The sequence below is a fragment of the Lonchura striata genome, chromosome 8 (assembly GCF_050655825.1).
Source record: "Lonchura striata isolate lonStrDom1 chromosome 8, ASM5065582v1, whole genome shotgun sequence".
NCBI classification, from domain to species: domain Eukaryota; kingdom Metazoa; phylum Chordata; class Aves; order Passeriformes; family Estrildidae; genus Lonchura; species Lonchura striata.
Window position 1 is genome coordinate 2,382,054 of NC_140710.1, and position 18,767 is coordinate 2,400,820.

The following is an 18,767-nucleotide window of genomic DNA, read 5'->3' on the forward strand; positions in this document are numbered from 1 at the left end:
ATTAAAACTTCCATCAGAACATGCCTTAGTGGAACATGCAAATGCATTGGCCCCCAGAGCATCCTTGCAGTGTGGATGCATTAATAAATGGAATATTTCTCTGCTGCCAGGAGCTGGAAGCTGTAATGAAGTCGGGATTCCTTGAGCTATATGGGCTTCTCTTTAAAAAAGAAATACATTGTAAAAAATTCCATCAAACTGTTGCAGCTTTGGCTGCCCTTTGGCCAGAATTTCAGAGGCCTTCTTAATTTAAATGTTACCTGTTTACTTGGCTTTTTTAAGACAGGATATTTCTTTTCCCCTTTTTGTAATAGAGATAGCTGTAAAACTGTTTTCATGTAAGACCTTTGCCTGAGTTACATATCAAAGTTGTGTTTCCATTCTATTTTCCCAACCCTTTAATTTACAGTTTTGGAATAGCAGCATAAATTTGAAAAGGATATGTTTGGAATGAGGTAATCTAAATTCCTTACAAGGCAAAACATTCTTTTTCCAAGATGAAAAGTGAGCTAAGTTCTTGAAATATGATGTATATTCCAAACCTTGTTTAATTCAATGTAATATATATGTTTCTCGGGGACTGTTCTTACAAAGATTTTTTTTCTCTCATCATTTTACATCATGCTTTAAACTATTGTTAAGATTTAAGAACGTGCTTAAAAAGTTTCCGTTGTCTCTGGGAAAAATAGTCTTAATTTATGTTGACCTTTCTTTCCTTGGAGCATTTTGCCTGCATTCAATAAAATTTTGATGACTGCTCTTTAGCAGACAGCTGTACCATATAAAGTATTATAAATATTCAGCTTTCCTCTTCCAGTGTTGCCATTAACAGCTGGGCATCCAGTTCAGAGGAGCAGATTTTGCAGAGAGAGCTTGGCATGTTCCTGAATCAGGAGAGGGAAGAAGGGAAGCAAACAGTTTCTTATGGTTTGGGGACCTGTAAAGACATAGAGCATCTGTTCCCCAGTTAAGTCATAGGCTGGTAGCACTGAATCATGTTAAGAGCTAAAATGATGGGAAAAACTACTTTTTTCACCTTGCCTGTACCTGTGTCTTTAATGTCTTAAACATTATTTCGACTAATAGCAAAATAATTGCAAGCCTTGCTCAGAAGGTATGTAAATGGAAATGCTTTTTGGGGGGGGGGGGGTTGTTGTTTATAACCTTGGAGAAAAGATAAATACTCAGCATGATTTCACTTCATAGCCTTGATTTTATCTCTGGTATAAAATGGAGAATCAGATTTACTTAGGCAAACACTTTATCCTTCTAAACAAGCAACATTCAGGGAATGGATTTGCTTTGGATGCCATCAGTAAATGTGAAACCAAAAAAGGAGACTGTCTATAACATTATCAATATAGACCTTACTAACAGAAATCTTTGTGTCTACATGACCATAAAACCTGTCCATGTTTTTCTCTTGCAGGGTTAAGAGAGCATTAAATTTGGACACTGTTCAAAAAGATAATGTAAGTATTTTTTTGGTGTCTGGAGCCATCTGGGCTGTATAAATATATATGTATATATATCTGTGTGCAAAAATAAATGTGGATATAAACAATCCATTTCATTTTAGCTGCCTTTATGTTTTTACAGATTGGTTGTTGTCTGAGCAAATCTTAAAGCACAAAATTACTGCTGCAAATATTAGTTTAAAATTGATTGTATTTCATTTGTCACAGAACTGCCTGGCGTTAAGTAATGTACATCTGCATGAATCACTTGAAAAATGTGCATATTGTTATTGCCACCACTATTTACCCAAGAGCTGAATGAGTTAAGATCCTTGGTGAAATCATTTATTAGAAATTAGCTCCATTATCCTGGGAAGCAAACGTTCTGCCATGTAATTGTACATGTGACAATATGGAATTATGATAATGCTGTAATCTGCATATTAGAAACTGCAAAATTGAAATGCAAACATTAAAGGCATTTTCGTGTCAGGGCTGTAATTACCTCCCTCAGCTAATCTGGCATAATGAAACAATAAACTCCTAACGCTGCCATCAATTTCACCCCAGTTATCACAACCAAAATAAAATCCTACTGGTGCTGTTATTTGTTCTAAATGCAGCTCCAGCATCCTCCCAGCCACCAGCATGTCCTGACATATGTCACTTTGTCACCTCCCTCTGTGGCTCCTGCTGGGCAGGATGGCAGGGTGCAAAGGAAGGAGAATTTTGGAGAAGGACAGAGAGAAAAGAGCTGGTCAGCAAACGAGCTCCCAATAAATCTCCAAGCCTGGGTCGTTTTGAAGAGGTTTTTGTATATGCAGCCCATATTTGGATGCCTCAGTGGTATTGAGCAAGGCAGAAATTGGGCATTTAAAAAAATTCTAGACACTTATTTTTTGAAAATTTCAACAGAGGTGGGAAAATACCACGGTGGCACAAAAAAAAAAAAAAATTAACAGTTTAATTAGCAGCTTAGAGTACCCTAACCCAACTTGTTCTGCTCAGAATGCAGCCGTGACTGTAATTTTGTATCTGTAGTAACATTTTTGTAGAGGAGTGGTCCAGCTGAAATTCCATGGAATGCTTTTCCTGCCCTAAAGCCATCCCCTCCCATGAGATAAAAATATTTACTCCATACTTACCTGCAGTCAGGTTGTGCAGCAAAAAGCTGAGGAAAAACCCCCCTGAATGATAGAAACTTTTAGTGGAGGCTCAGTGATGTGGCTTTACACTGATTTTTGGTTCACACATTATTGGTCTCCAACAGATGCATGTCAAAGATTTAAATTAAATAACTTTATAGAGGAAAGAAGGAAGAGAAAGTAGTGAATTCATGGTTTGGGTGAAATACATGCATAATCTTTGCTGTTTCTCTCATTCCTTCCCTGTTTTTATCAAGAGTTCCTTATTCCATGAATCAAAATATTCATGAACTAACCAGATCAGGAATGAATATTTTTAGATTTTTGGACTCTTGGTGTGGTATTGTTAAAAAATTTCATAACTGGAGTAAAATTCTCCTTCCAGGAGGAGAAAATCTTACTGACAAATAAAATCTGTTCTTGTAAGTGCTGCAGCAATTTTGTGTAAAATAACCTTATCCATATCCAGAAGTGAGGTGGCTGCTGTTCAAGCAGCAAAAATAGTCTGAAGTGTTTGGAGATTCTCCCTGTTGGTAAGGAGATTTGATGACATGTTAATCCCTAAACTGGCATTGATACTTCAATTAATATTTCATTTGCAGGTGATTTGAAAGATTTCTTTAACCTGCTTGAATGTGGCAAGGCAGAGTGAGGATTTCTACCAGGTGTAGTTTAAATGCTGCTAGACTGGAACAAGAGTATAAATGAGAGGTGTGAAATTATTTAAGGTATTTGGGACTAAAACAAGGCAGAGGCAAGTGGGCAGCAAATTAAATCTTTTCAAATCTGCTGTAAGTCCCACTACTGATGACGAGCAGTAGCACTTGGGGGTTGTAAAGTAAAGGTTTGGGTTGGTTTCTTTTATTTCTGTACATGAAATGTGCAAAAAATCCCAGATTTTCATCCTTGCAATTCAGCATCCATGCTAGAACCTATCCCAGAGAATCCCAGTTCAATTCCCTGCACAAATCCTTTAACATACTTAAATAATTCCTCTTACATCAGTAGACATATTGAAACCCTGAACCACAGACAAAATTTTGGATTTGAGGGACTCACTTTGGATTTTTTCAATCAACATTTGTTTAAAAAAAAATACGAGAAATAACTTTTGATACAATTAAAATAAAAAAAAATTTATGTCTTAAATTCTTATTACTGAAAAAAAAAAAAAAAAAAAAAAAAAAAAAAAAAAAAAAAAACTTGGTCTGGCTGCTTTAAAAAAGCCCCAAACATCAAGGTGATCATGCCAGAATACCAAAATCCCTGGAAAACACATATTTTTTCTTTATGGAACCTGGGAGACAATGGGAGACAATTTTCTTTTTTAGAGTCAAACAAGTTTTATTGAGAAGAGGGAGTGATAGAGAACCTTGATGAGCACAAAGTCACCCCACCACAACATTTAACATCAGCTTTCCATAGTGGGAATACATAAAGCCAGGAATTACTTAGGAAAACCGTAGGTAATAAAAGCTCGGAGAGGTTTTGTCAATACTCACCAGGATTGGTTATTTGCTTTGGGTTTTTTTTTTTTGGTATTTTTCTCCATTTCAGGCCACTGATGCAACCCCCCTGAAGGCCAAAATGAGCAACCTGAGCTTCTTCTCACCCACCACGGGCACGCGCCGGCTGAGTCCCTGCTCCTCTCCCACCCGGGACAGGGCTCAGGATCCCAGCAGTGCCCCAGCAGAGGGTGAGCTGAGCATCCCTCCTTCCTACCACAGCATTGTCCTGCTTTCTCCTGCCTTTAGGCACTTCTCCCCCATCTGCTGCATTTGATTTCTTTTTCCTCTCCAAGAATCTCTTCTGGAAAAGCCAAAGTTGGGACTTAAAGATTCAATTTTTTCGGTGTGAATCTTGGGGGTGTTTGTAAAGCAACTGAGTGAGACAATTTTTAATTAACATAACACTGAATGTCATCAGCTCTCAGAAAATACACCTTTGTAAGATTATAATGATATTATTTCCAGTTTACTTTAGGATATATGTTCACTTAGTTACACAGTCACAGCTTTTGGCTCTGACTGCTCAAGAAGCAGATATTCAGTAGACTGAGCTGCTTTTTTCTTTGATGACTGTATAAAAATATTGTGGTTGTGGCCTCTTTAAGTGTTGAGGAACCCTCAGGTTACTTGGTGTAACTTTTTTATTTTAAAAAGAAGAATACAGAGGGACTTTTTGTCATCTTTCCCTAAAGAGCTTTAATTTCCTTGCAGTACAACTCTAGAAAAGATGGTTAAGTCTCAACAACAACAACAACAACAACAATAATAATCATCATCATCATCATCATCATCATGCTGCATCACTTCAATTGTTAGCAAATTCCTTGTTCAGTTATTTTAGTTATTAAGAAAGAATCCCCTGTCTGATTTTGAATTTGTCTGGCTTTAATTTTCAGCCACTGTTTCTTCTTGGGTTACAGAATTTTTTATGCCCCAAAGGTTTTGGAATTTATGTACAGTAATTGAGGCCTCACCAACATTTAGGAATTATGATGAGTTAAAATATTCTGAGCAAGGTGGAACAGCCACTGTTTGAAATTTAACTGGGTGTCTGCAGATTTTAGCTGTTGCACCATGTCCTCTCCTGATGGATCTGCAGCAGTGGAGCTTCCCTCCAGGATTTTATATTTTATACTAAGTCTTTATACTGCTGCCAGTCTTTTTTTTTTTTTTCCTGTATTCATATAGCTACAAGATGGTGGTGTGTAATTATTAAATCCCAGGTTCCAGGTTGTCCATTTAAACCCACAATTTCTGCTCTTCTTCTAAAAATCCACAGTACTGGTCTAAAAGTATGACCTGTTTGATAATTGATGACTGATTTAAGTTCTATTGACTACATAGATTTAAAATGAAATCTTTGAGGGTCTTAACTTTTAGCTACTGTATTAAAGCTTAAACTTCTATAGCACTTCGTCATCCTGAAGTGTTTCTAAATGTTTTACAAAATATTAAAATTAAAAGTTAATTTATCCTTGAGTGCTGAGACTTGGATGTAATAATTTAGATCTAACAAGAAGAAATCAAAGTGTTTAATGCTGAGTGTGGTCTCTTTTTTTTAGTCTGATGGCAGGAAGGAGATTTATTACAGGGAAATGTGGAAAGCTCCTCATTCCACAGGGTCTGTCTGGGACCTGTACATTTGTTAAACCCATGGTAAATTCCAAATCTTTCACTTGAAGGTAAATTTATAAAATCCCTATGTTTTGTGATGTCTTCAACTTAATCCACAATTAAATAATTTCTGATAGTCAGATGTGACTTTTTTTTATTGCTGGAACAAGTATTGATAGACAAGCTAAAATTTTAATCTGGTTTTGTTCTGATTCCTGTGGGAATTGGATAAATCATGTAAATTCAGAAAGTCTTGTGGTCAGAGGTCACATTTATCCTGCCCCATCCATCACATGGAATATTATATTGTCAGTAGAGCACATTTGGAGCCTTTGGAAGCAATTCCCAGTATCTTTGTGGTTGTTTAGGAAATGGACTTGGGGCCAGGTAGTTTTCATAAAGGGAAATGGGAATTTCGTAGCTCAGTCATTCCAGCATTTTCAGGATAATGCTCGATGTTAATCTGCAGTTAATAGGATAAAGAGCTCCTGGAAGAGCACAGTAAATATCTGCCAGGATGATTCTAACTTCCAGATATTAATGCTGTAATCCCAAGGTTTCCAGAAACTGAGGAGAGGTCAAATTCCAAAAGTCTAAATGATAAATAATTTAGTGTGGTTCATTCCAAGTCCTGCTTTCCAAGTGAGCTTTGAGGTTTTTCCTCTTCTCAAAAGATCATTCAGCACTCAAGGTTCACACCAACTCCTTCTTCAGGTGCTTCAAATACTCCACGTCTGATTTTTATCTTTATCGTGTCTCTTTTTCTGAGGAGGTGGGAATGAGCAGAGCAATTCCAAGAGCGGATTCTCCAGGAGAGGGCAGCCTCAAACAGAGGACGATGTGTAAGTGCATTCAGTTTGAAGTTTGTTATGGGAACAGGGCTGTGATTGCATCTCTTTTTCACCACCAGACAATAACTGCGACGTTTATTCACCTAAATATTATGTTTGAAGTTGTAGCTCTTCCTTTTCATTATTGTAGTTGAACTCCCAATTTGTTTCCTGGGGTTTTTGCCTCTGCTGGATGTTTCCCCACATCATTAGGCTGAAATTCCTTCAGTGTAGGATAGTGTCTTCCAAGTGGTGGAGCTGGACAGATTATTTGGGTGACAATAGAAAAGAAAATATTAACATTATACCAGCGTAAAACTGTAAATTGATTAATTGGGGGGTGGTTTTTGTGATTCAGTGAATCCCTTGGTCAAACACATCCAGCCTCATTTCTTAGTGACAGGAACCCAGAATTACAGAACAATTGGAGTAATTAGAGGCCTCATTGATATGGAAATGTTTGCATTCAATAATTCAGAATGTTTTTAAAAGGTTTGCAGGAGACCAGCAGTGACATTCCAATCAAAACAAGTCTAAACCAACACCTACACTGAATATTCATGTGAACTCCCATACACTTAATTTTACAGATGGAAAATACATTGTGCAGTACACTGATTTAAATCCTCAGAGCTGAACTGGATCCATCCCCATTCCAACGAGAAAAAACTCTGGGAAACATTGCAAACATGGATTTTCAGTGAGTGGGGATGTAGATAATTGGAATTGTTGTACCTTTTTTACACAGGTTCCTGCAAGTGCAGTCCCAAGTGAGAAATTCCTTGCCCAGAATTCTGAAACTAAGAGCAAATCTGACAAGCCTGAAGGTCTGGTTTACACTGATTTGTCTTTTAAACTAGTTCTAATATAAGATCTGAAAGCAAAATTAGGTTTTTATATGCAACATTTTAGTTTGAAGGGGTAGGGAAACAAATAAAAGACTTGAAACCAGGTAAGCTGGACTGGAGATACAGAAAATGCAAAAAAACTCAAAATTCATTGGATTTTTTAAACGAGAAGAGTTGCTTTTCCATGTCCTCAGTTTTTAATTTGTACACAAATAAAACCAATATGAAGTAGCTCTCAATTATTATTTAGAACTCGAAATATGAATTAACTGCATAGATTTTTATGTCTTTGAAGATTAAAGATCCTTTTGTGTTGAAGTGATTGTACCATTTAATTTAGCACTGAAGTATGATTATTTAATAGTCCAATACATGTTAAAATGCAAATCACTTCTCTCCTTTTTTTCCATTTTGTTTCTTGACTAAATTTAGCACAAGGTTCATTGCTGTACATCAATAGCTGAGAAATAACTCAATGTACTCAGAGGACTGGGTTGATTTATTTCATGTGGACAAGGTTTTACTTAAAAAATAAAAAACAAACGATACTAATTGAAAATATTTTAATTGCAGTGTTTATTTAGAAGAGGAGGAATTGAGAGCTTATGAACAATTTCCAAATTGGTTTTGGTATGTTATTGGGAATGGGATTTAACGATGATTTTGTTATTTTCCAGGCTTTGGAGGGCAGTAGAGAGCTGGAAAATATCCTCGGAGTCTCACACTCGTCCTGTGACCTGAGTGCTGAGCTGCAGAAAACCCAAGCGCTGGGTGAGGAGGGGGCTCAGTGCATTTATTTATCCCTTCGGAACATTTCCCAGGGATCACTCCAGATGTTGCCTTTGGTACTCCCCGGGACTCAGGAAAAATGCACTTCGAGTGTCCCGGTGCATCCAGCAGGGACATAAAAGGCAGGCACACAGGGGAGGGAAAACCTGGAAAAGCAACACCTTTTCTTATGGAAATGGTCGGTAAATAGTTAGATACTTAGTGGGTGCTTAGGTGGGGATTAGGCTGAACGTTTGCACTTGGATTGCTTGGCCTTTCTTCTCCCCTTCCGAGGAAGTTGGTTTGTTTGTTTGTTTGCCTGTCAGCAGGATTAGGCTGATATAAATTTCCAGGCTTTAAAAATCGCTATTCATGTATCTTGAACCGGTGGACATTCCAGATGCTTGTTGTGTTGGGATAAGGGCACCTCACAGCTGCCACATCTGGAATGCTTTTCCAAAGGAGCCCAGAAAGCAAACCTGGAGTGCCTGGGCTGCTGCTTTTTGCAGCTGGGAACAGGTGGACAGTAAAGCCACAGGTACCAGGGAAATTGTCTTCCCAAACAGTGGAATTGATGCATCACATGCTGCTGTTTCAATTACCATTTCTTCCCTGATTTGTATTCCAAAGCTCATTCCATTTTCCTCCTGCCCTGTTCCCACTGTAGTGCCAGATCCTTTCTGAGCCAGGATGGAGTTACCTGGGAACAGGCTGGGACAGACAGACAGACAGACAGACAGACAGACAGACACAGCCCAAAGGACAGCTCAGACCTCCCATTGCCATTTCTGTGTCCACTCTTTCCCTCAGCTCCTTGGGAGAGAAGCATCCTTCCCCCATCTCTGAATTAGGAACCATGGCAGCACTAGAAGGAAGAAAAATTGGAACAAAATGTGGAATGAGGCTTGGAAGCAAAATTTGTCAGAATTGTCTGAATTTTGAAAATTCTTGTTAATTTTTTTGAGCACAGTTAGAAAGGCAAGAGGGGTTTTTTTCCTTGAAACGCTTTGAAAGTGAAGGAGGCAGCAGAGGTATTATTTTCTTTGAAAGCTCTGGGGCAACATTTGTTGATTTTGGATTTATTTCTTCACTAGTGAGTCAAGCAGAAAAACTGCAGCTCTTGAAAGAAAACTATGGAAAAGTCCCTGCCCGAGGTAAGAAACTCTTCATAACTCCTGTGTAACAGATGTTTTGATTCCTTTTGCTTGATTTCTTTTCAGTCCTTTTCACTTGAAATAAGTTGGGTAACCTTTAGGATATGAAAACTGTGATAATCAAATGTGTTTCTTCTGAATGGTCTGCAAATGTAAATTGAATATTTGCTGCTATTTTCATCGTATTGGGTATTACCCCATGAGACTGTGCAGGGAGAAGGAATTATTCATGGCCTTGCACTTGTGGCATGGTCCAGAAGATTTTCCATACTTTTTGTATATCCCAGTTATCCTTATTCTTCATCCTCCTCCCTCCCACTGTGTTTTCAGTGTCACAATCTTGCAGCAAAACCTTTTTCACTTTGTGTATTTTATGGGGTATTTCACCCACTGCAGGGGGCTGTGAAATCCCAGCTCTGAGGCTTCTTCAAAACCAGCACTGTGAAAATATTTGAATATTTTGTGTTTCATCCCCAGCTGCTTTAGTGCCTTGGCAGGAAGGCAGGGGACACATACAGGGGACACACACAGGACAGTTTCATCCTCACACTCAGTAAAATCACCAACCATCCCCCAGAGATATTCTGATATTTCTGTTACCTTCACACCTGCTATCTGAAAGCAGAGCAAACCCAAAACCAGGAGCAGCGGTGGCATCTCTGCTGTGGGGGATTCTCTTAAAGGACAGAAAATTGATCAAGATGAGATTTGCTGGGCTGCAGCAGATTAGCTGCAAATGAAAAGGAGTGACAGCACTTGGGAAGGAATTGGGCTGATTTGTGCAGTGTGCAGTGGTGATTTACAGCTCCCTGTGTCCTCCTGCTGCAGCTCCTGCCTGGCAGGGCTGGCAATGCTGGCAACAGTCCCTGCTTCCTTTGTGCTCTGCTCCTGACTGCTCACACACACTGAGAGCTCCATCTCTGCTCCAGAAAGCAGCCCTTAGCCCCAGACACACAGCGAGGCTGCTTAGATGAGAGATATTTTGTAAAGGTAGGGTGGAAAAGAGAATTCCAAGTTTAAGCTGAGCGATTTTGATGAAGTTCCAATGTCAGTTTTGCTTTCACAAAGAATAAATTCAATTTTGTAATCTTGAAAATGCAGTAGCGGGAGAGGCAGAGGAGTTTGTGATCAAAGAGAAGCATCTGGAGATGTTTTTCTTTGCCTTTTAGTTTCAGATGTGGGTTTTTCATCATTATTTTTAATTAGTTATGGCAAGGCTTAAAACCTATGGCAAGGCTTAAAACAAGCCACTGTTCTGTGGCTTGGTCCAGATGGAATGTCACATTATCATCACATGGTGAGGCATGAAATTTATTTACATAAACGACCTCCTCTTAAAACAACTTCATACAAAACATTCCTGGCTCAATGGGCAGCCTTGTGCAGAGCTCAGTTTATCATTTTGGGTGACCAGCATGGAAAAAAGACATCATTGTTTGCCCATGACTTGAATTTACAGTAAACAAAATGTTTTTGAATAGAAAGTAAGCAAATTGTAAAACTGCCAAGAGATTAATCAAGTTGGTGTCTGGGAGTCCAAAATGTGCTGAGAATGGATGTGCAGGTTGGGGTGTGCACATTTTGAAGGAAAATTTCATTGTTTTGGAGATTCCAGGAGTGAAAGCTCTAAGAGGGGAAGCTGCTCCAGCTGTTACAAAGGACAGGGACACTTTGCTTCCCCAAACCCCTGACACAAACCATGAGAGTGTTCCAGAGATCAAATACTTACAGTGGTGGGGAAAACTCTGTCCAGGCTGTGGTGAAATAAAAAACACTTCCTTATCTGTGGGGCTGTTCATCCTGCTGAGCCCAGGGGCAAATCTGATCTGCTCTGAGTCCTGAACATTCCCAGCTTTCATGGTGAGGTGAATACAAGGGGCTGAGGTTTGTGCTTCTGGGACAGTAGTGGTGGCTTTCCAAGAGATTGGATCAGGGCTAACTGCATGGATTTTATTCCATGCCACTTCAAATCACTGATGAAAGCAAAGCTGAGAAATCAGGGACCAAAACTCCTGAGTTTCCACCTGGCAGTAGAGTTTTGAAAGCTGCATTTATTTAAAAATATAAATCCCATTTCATAACCACTGCAAAATATAAACACATCCTTAATAATCAGAGCTCCTCCTTGAACCAAAGAATTCCACCATTTATCCCATTTTGTGTCAGTTTGAGTTCAGAATTTGGGTGTCCTAAGACTAAACCACTTGGCTCTGGTGGTTGCTAGGGTTTATTTTCACATCATTCTCAAATAAAGTGTAACAGATTTGCTGACCTTTAGATGTACTTGGGTGTCTGCCCCACCTTTCCTTCCTCTTCCTTGGAGATCTTCTGAGGGAAAGGGGAATACAGCAGTGGATTTTTCCAACTGTAAAACCCTAACCTAAAACCCACATTTTCCTCAGCCCAACTTTGTACTTACCTACAGAGAAGAAATGCCATTATCCCTTTTGCTGGGAAAAGTGAGTCTGGGAACTGGCTGAGCAAAAATTGTAACACTGGAGGGATCTGGCCTTGCTCCTCTGCCCTTCCCTGTGGAAGAACATCCCTGTTTGTGCTGCTGGGGCTTTCCTGCCATCCCCCCTGGGGCAGGGCTGATCTCAGCCCCTCACTCAGTGGGGATTGCCCCGGGGGAGTGTGGTTTGTGTCTTGGCCATGAAAAGCTGCTTTTGGCTCAGGCTGAATTTGAATTCATGTCTCCTCATCCTGTGGGTTTGAGTGTGTGGGAGTCCCCCCCAGCAGAGGAGAGGGAACAGATCCCACCCCAGCCCAGTGCCCCCAGGCTGCATTTCCCAGCACAGTGAGGAATCCTGTCCACTGCCAGCCCCAGGAGCTGGGGGAGCTCCCCACTGCTCCTGCCCAGCAGGATTTGGGGCTGGGGGCTTGTACCCACACCTGAATTTTCCAACCAGCCTGAGACTGGAGGACTCTGGGCTCTGGGCCCAGCAGCACGAGGAGTTTTGGGATGGGAGGGAGGAGAGGGGGCAGCTCCAAGGCTCTGCAGTGATGGAACACCCTGGGCTATGCAGATGAAATATTAAGCCATTAACTGCAGTGGCAGATACAGAAATGCACATGAGACATATGACTGGAGGCCCCAGACAAGTACACAGAGAACTGTCAACCTGCAGTTTAGATTTAGGTGTCAGCCCCATTTATTCACAGATTTCACCCTTGTTTTTACACTCTATTTTCCTACGTGCCTTTTTAGAGATGCAAAAGCTATGAATTTTTAATTCTGGTGGATCTAGTTTAGAGTATTAAGCTTAATGAAAAATTCAAAAGAATTGTAGTTCTTCCAACATGTAGCAACTCCTACATGAGAATAAATACTGCTTTCTCCCATGAATATAATTATTTTAAATAAAAAAGAAAAGAAACATTAGTTTGGACTCACTTAGTAGCAATTATATGTTTAAGAGGTGTAAATAACTTGCTATCCAGACATTACAAATATCCAGGTGCTCTGTATGTGCTGATGACAACAAAATTGAAAAGAAAGACTGTAATAATTCTGACTGGTTTTCTCTGCAGAAGATATTGATTATTTGTGTGTGGTGAGAGATTTGGAAAATTCAATTAAAGGAGTTGTGCAAAGGTTTCATAAATTTCCCCAGTACAGCGTGTACACAGACATTGCTGCGTATTAAATCAATGCAGCACTTCACAATATATTTTCTTTGAAACATAAAAATAAATAACATTTAAACAGTTCTGCTTACTACAGAAACAAATTTTATTTTCTGTGAAGCATTTAGTCATGTGCTATCACTGACTCATACACATTTGCCAGCTGTAACAAATTTTATAGACGTTTTCTCCAGAGACATAGCTCATATACTATGAATTTTTAAATGAGCAAATGGTGAAGAAGGGATGTCAGCAATATAAAAATTGATCAGTTAAAAGATAAAAGCATAAGTAAAGAGATTTGTATGGTAGTCTTAATAGGTTTTATTAAATAAAAATACTATAAAAAGACAGTAATGAATAGACTGAAGGTTTTAACTGTGGTTGAGGTGGAGAAAAATTATTCTGGCACATTTAGTAGAAGATTGGTTTTATATCACCCGACAGGTGAACATTTTTTTTCTCCCTGCTTTTTAGATCTGTAAATGTTTTAGAGCAGTCAAAGTTGGGAGAGGATGGTGGGAGAACTTGGAGGGGAAAGGAAACTTGGGAAGATTGAGCCCTTTTAGTGCCTGTTGGTCCGAGGGCAGGGATGGCTCTGCCAAGCCTCTGGAGCAGGTCTGGGGCACTCCAGCCACTGCTGGCCCTGGGAACCCCAAAATTGGAGCTGAGGAGAGGAACAGGCTGGGCCTGCAGCAGCCTCCCCTTCTGCCACAGCCCTTCTGGCACCTTCTGCTGCCTCCCCCGAGCCCTTTGCCAGCTGCTCTGTTCGCTGCCATCCCCACCCAGGAGTTCCTGAATCTTCTCTTTGGTTTGATGGAGCTGACCTCGCTCAGCTCTGCATGGGAAAATGCTGAGAGAGAGGCAGCTTGTTGGGGCTTTTGAGAACAGCTCCCTCAGAGGTGAGGCAGGGATGGATGGGATGTTGGGAATTGGGAATTGTTCCCTGGGAGGGAGGTGAGACCCTGGCACGGGTGCCCAGAGCAGCTGTGGCTGCCCCTGGATCCCTGGCACTGCCCAAGGCCAGGCTGGACACTGGGGCTGGAGCTCCTGGGGCAGTGGAAGGTGTCCCTGCCACGGCAGGGGTGGCACTGGGTGGGCTTTACAGTCCCTTCCAACCCAAAGCATTCCATGATTCTTTGTTTGCAAAACAAAGCTGAGTCTGTGGTGTTTTTTGTGAATCTGGGCAGCTCCTGTCTTTCAGGAGAGCTCAGAGTGCTGGGCAGAGCTCAGCACAGTGGTCTTGGCATGTTTGGGTTTTTTACTCACCACACAGTGCAATGCTGCAACCCATGGTTCAAGGGAAATCAGTCCTTTCCTGTGTGGAATTCCATTTAGCACAAGAAAAGCAGCTTGGAATTGAACCTTCTTCCCGTAACTTGCCAACAAGATTGGACAGTTTCCTCTTGGGAGCAGTTGTGGGGTTTTTTGGTTGGTAATTTGTGTAAACAAACAAAGTTTGTTAGGAATAAAGCTAACAAGTGGTACCTGAGGCCAAGCTGGATTGGATTCCTTTTTCTGGAGTAACCTTGTGAGTCCTGCCTTAGGACAGAGCCTGGGCTTGGTCTGGCTCAGCTCCAGGCGATGCTGTCCAGCCCCTGGCAGGTGCTGCTGTGGAGTCACTCCCTGGCAGTGTGAGATCCAGGGAATCCCAGTGTGCCAGCTGGGGAGAGCTGAGGAGGCCCTGCCCCAGCAGCCCCATGGCCGTGGGGTTTGGTGCCTAGCTGGGTTTCTGTGCAGCTGAGAGGCTCAGGCTGCTGGAAAAGCCCTTTTGTGTGTTCAGTAAAATCCTGAATTCTCCCTTCACCCCTGTCTGGTGGGGGAATCAAACACCCCCGAGCCAGCAGCCCTCAGGGTGCTCCAGCAGAGCTGCTCACCTGCTGCAGGGACATTTGGCAGCCCTGGCACTCACAAGCACCTGCTCCAGAGCCTTCCCCACATGTTCTCATTCCCCGAGTTCCCTTCTGCCCTTGCACACTGTTCCTGTGCTTGTCCCAGCCACCTGCTCACCCTCACCTGGGCTGGCCCCACCACTGTGGCCTCAGGTGTGGCTGATCCAGGGATGGCTCTGGGTGATCAGGGATGGATCTGGGTGATCCAGGGAGGGATGTGGGTGATCCAAGGATGGCTCTGGGTGATCAGGGATGGATCTGAGTGATCAGGGATGGATCTGGGTGATCCAGGCATGGCTCTGGGTGATCCAGGGATGGCTCTGGGTGATCAGGGATGGATCTGGGTGATCAGGGATGGATCTGGGTGATCCAGGCATGGCTCTGGGTGATCAGGGATGGATCTGGGTGATCAGGGATGGATCTGGGTGATCCAGGCATGGCTCTGGGTGATCAGGGATGGATCTGGGTGATCAGGGATGGATCTGAGTGATCAGGGATGGATCTGGGTGATCCAGGCATGGCTCTGGGTGATCAGGGATGGATCCGGGTGATCCAGGGATGGCTCTGGGTTGATCCAGGGATGGATCTGAGTGATCAGGGATGGCTCTGGGTTGATCCAGGGATGGATCTGAGTGACCCAGGGATGGCTCTGGGTGATCAGGGATGGCTCTGGGTGATCAGGGATGGATCTGGGTGATCCAGGGATGGCTCTGGGTGATCCAGGCATGGCTCCGGGAGTTCCTCTGCTGCAATCCCTGACAGAGCTCTGCTGGCACAGCCCTTGGGGATTCTCATTTATTCTTTTATTATTGATAGCAAAAGGCAGCACCAGCTTCTCATCCTGGTAGCACATTCAGTTCTGGTTTGCCATCACTGCCAGTGATGGAACACAGGTGCAGCCACTCACCAGGACAAGCTCTGAAATCCTGAGACACCGGGTGTGAAGGAAAAGGGGTGCTGACTCTTTAACCACCACAGCAACTTATTGAACTCATGTGTGAGGCAGGGTTTGCACAAAGTCTGCCATCACACCACTGTGATGTCTATCACATGCCACGTTTCTGTGTTTTCCTTGTTCACAGATCCCATCCAGGCTACTGGCAGTGCTGCATTCCTGCTCTCGTTCCTGGACAGAAGGAAGGAGCCCCTGGGCCTGCTCCCAGCACCGAGGCACAGCCAGAGTGACCAGGACCAAGGTACTTCTTGCAAACCACGTGCAGAGAGCTCTGGGATGTCCAGCAGGCTGCCCTGAGGGGAATCAGTTGTTCTCTGCCCCTGGCATTTGTTCCTGGTTTGTTGAGCACTGTGACAAAGAATCTCTAGAAGCTCTGCTCCCCCGCTGAAACATCCTGTGCTGTTTCTCCTCAACTTGTTGCTGCTTTGGCCACTTGTCCTTGTTGCAGCATTTCTCCTCACCAGTTTGTTCCTCCTTTGGTTACTTGTCCTTGTTCCTTAAAACATCCCAAGATGTTCCTGCAGCTCTGGGCAGTGGGGCTGGTGCCCTGCCTTGCCTTAGGCTCCGTGTGTGTTTTACTGGACATCACATCCATAACTCCAAACAGATCCCATGACCGATGATGCTGCTGTCTAATTGCTATTTCTTTTAGTCATTCCTCATCTCTCCACAGGCATTATGTGAAAAATGCATTCCACATCAACCCAAACTTCTCCATCTGCTGGACTGGACTTAAAAGGAGCGAAGAACCGAGTGTAAACCAATCTCCACAGCAAATCCCAGCTGGGGAGCGCTCGCTGCGCCGGGCAGGTGCACGTCCAGATAACATTTCTGGCATCTATTTCAACTTAACAATGTGCACAACCAGATCATCTCAATGTAAATAATCCACCCTGGGTGCTGTGCAGCCCTGTGCCCGTGGGGCTGGTGCTGTGTGCAAGTAAATTGTGGGCTCGGGAGGGTTTCTCCAGCACTGCCTGGGCTCTGAGGCTGGAGGAAGCTCTGCAGTGCCAGCCATTAATTATTCCCACCCTGGATGTGTTTTATTGTTTGCAAACACTTTCCCTGGTGGTGCTGCCATGGCTGGGGACAGATCTGACATCCACAGGAGGGTCCCTCCATAGTCAGCCCCAGCCCCAGGGTAAAAAGGCCTCAGCCTCCAACCCAGCATTAACACACAGGGCTCTGGTTAACATTCACTTTTAGGTCAACATTTGAGTTTAGTTCTGGCATTTAATGCTGTAGCAGCAAAGCTATTTTATATAAACCAACTTTTTTTATAAATAAACCAGCTGCTTTTCTCTTTTCTTCTCTTCAGCCTCACCCCTCCAGCCAAGTGAATCCCCTGCCTCTCCAATCCTTGCAATTAGGCTGAAAAGTGTAGTAGAACAATTTATTCTTATCAAAGTTCAGCACAAAAACAAATACTTGAATGTCCTTTCTACCACTGCAAAGTCCTGAAATAAACTGATTTTTACAACTAAAATTCTGAGCACCAGCATGATAAAGGTGTTCAGGGTGTGCCTGAGCCCACACATGCTCAAGCTTTTAATTAATAGTTTTCAATTAATAAAAATGCTTTTGCACTTCACTGCCTGTGAGTCTGACTGGGAAGAAGGTTAGGAAGTGTTTGAGGGAATTGTGTGAGTTCTCATTTCCCTCTGGTCTGCCAGGCTTTCAGCTGGGGGTGGGGTTGTGTGTGTGAGGGTCCCTGAGCCAGCCAGAGTTTCTGAAACCTCTGGAGCTGGAAATTAAATAATTACTGAGCTCAGAAGAGTCTGGAACCAGCTGTGCTGGTCTAAATCGTGCTGTTCTGGGCAGTCCTGGAAGAACAGCATCAAACCTGTTCAGGAGCCAGCAGCGAAGGTGGCGATCCCAGCAGCGAGGCACAGCAGAGCTCCCCCGTGGCAGTTTTTGATCGGGCATTTTTAGGGAGTTGCACCGCGGGCTCTGCTGCAGCCGCAGCCTCTGAGCACTCTCCGTGTCTTTGACCTCCTGCTGTACCAGGCTTTTGCCTCTGAGGCAGCTGGGGCTGTTAGGAACCATTTCCAGTTCCACACAAGGTGGATCGGGTGACTCTCACTTTATCGCCCCCCGAGGCCACCTCAAGGACAAAGGAAAGGGATACACCCAAAACTAATGTTTGGCTACGGGGGAAGGATGGCACGGGGCTAACGAGACCCCGGGCTCCCTCTGCTTCCATCCACCTTCATTTTCCTGTCAGGTGCAGCCCTTGCTCAGGCTGGCACAGATCAGGCAGCCGTTCCTTGGGGGAAACAGGGTGGGTTTGGGATTTCACAGCCTCTGGAGACAAAGATTCCTGTTTTGTGTCCCCTTAGTGCCACTCAGCCCACACTTGCAGAAAGGCCGTGCTGTGGGCAGAACTCTTGCATGCCACAGTTAAGAGTCAGACCCGCAGAAAATCCTAAATCCTTGGGAAAAGATGGAAGTTTTGTCGTTTTATAAGGAACAGTTACAATGTAGAAACTGAATGTGCTCACCCCCATTATCCTTCTAGTTCCTACTCCAGAGCCCCCTTTCCATTCTCTCTGAGCTGCCAGGGGGGCACTGGTGCCTGGGGGTATTTTTTCCACAACAAATAAGCCTGGAAAAAGTGCACAAATACACTGAGCCTGTGGGACCGCAGTGCCAGGGCTCAGAACTGGCCCAGCTGGAAGTTCCCAGAACAGCTGATTCACACACTGAGGCTGAGGGCAGTGACAGCCTGGAATGTGACAGGGGAAGCCTTTAAACGAGGGGGGGTTTCTTTTATATTTATATATAGATACAGAAAAAACTGTAGACTGACTCCTAATTAAACTATACGACCCTAAATTGCTTTATGATTTATTTTCTTCCTCCATGCTTTGTTATGTTTATAATTACTCAATCAATTTGTATTTTCTGAATTATTGGCTTTGGAGGCTGAGCTGTGCCCAGGGAGAAATTGCAGAGTTGAGTTCAGTTTA

At 42.9% G+C, this 18,767-nt stretch overlaps 1 protein-coding gene across 6 annotated transcripts in view; it reads left to right on the forward strand.

The window, feature by feature from the left end:
- The window catches only part of ITGB3BP (integrin subunit beta 3 binding protein), a 20,776-nt gene extending 3,387 nt beyond the window's left edge, over positions 1–17,389 (forward strand). The window contains exons 2-10 of one of the 6 annotated variants that reach the window (XM_085586147.1): positions 1,430–1,472; positions 3,205–3,313; positions 4,160–4,298; positions 6,494–6,566; positions 7,303–7,381; positions 8,080–8,173; positions 9,265–9,324; positions 15,926–16,039; positions 16,472–17,389. In XM_085586147.1, the coding sequence (XP_085442273.1) occupies positions 4,190–4,298; positions 6,494–6,566; positions 7,303–7,381; positions 8,080–8,173; positions 9,265–9,324; positions 15,926–16,039; positions 16,472–16,482 (540 nt within the window). In that variant the 5' untranslated portion in view covers positions 1,430–1,472; positions 3,205–3,313; positions 4,160–4,189 and the 3' untranslated portion in view covers positions 16,483–17,389. Of the gene's footprint in view, positions 1–1,429; positions 1,571–3,204; positions 3,314–4,159; positions 4,299–6,493; positions 6,567–7,302; positions 7,382–8,079; positions 8,174–9,264; positions 9,325–15,925; positions 16,040–16,471 lie in introns of those variants that run through there. The other 5 variants (XM_085586148.1, XM_021537931.3, XM_031505702.3 and 2 more) reach the window with 5 other exon arrangements.
- Positions 17,390–18,767: the final 1,378 nt, after the last annotated feature.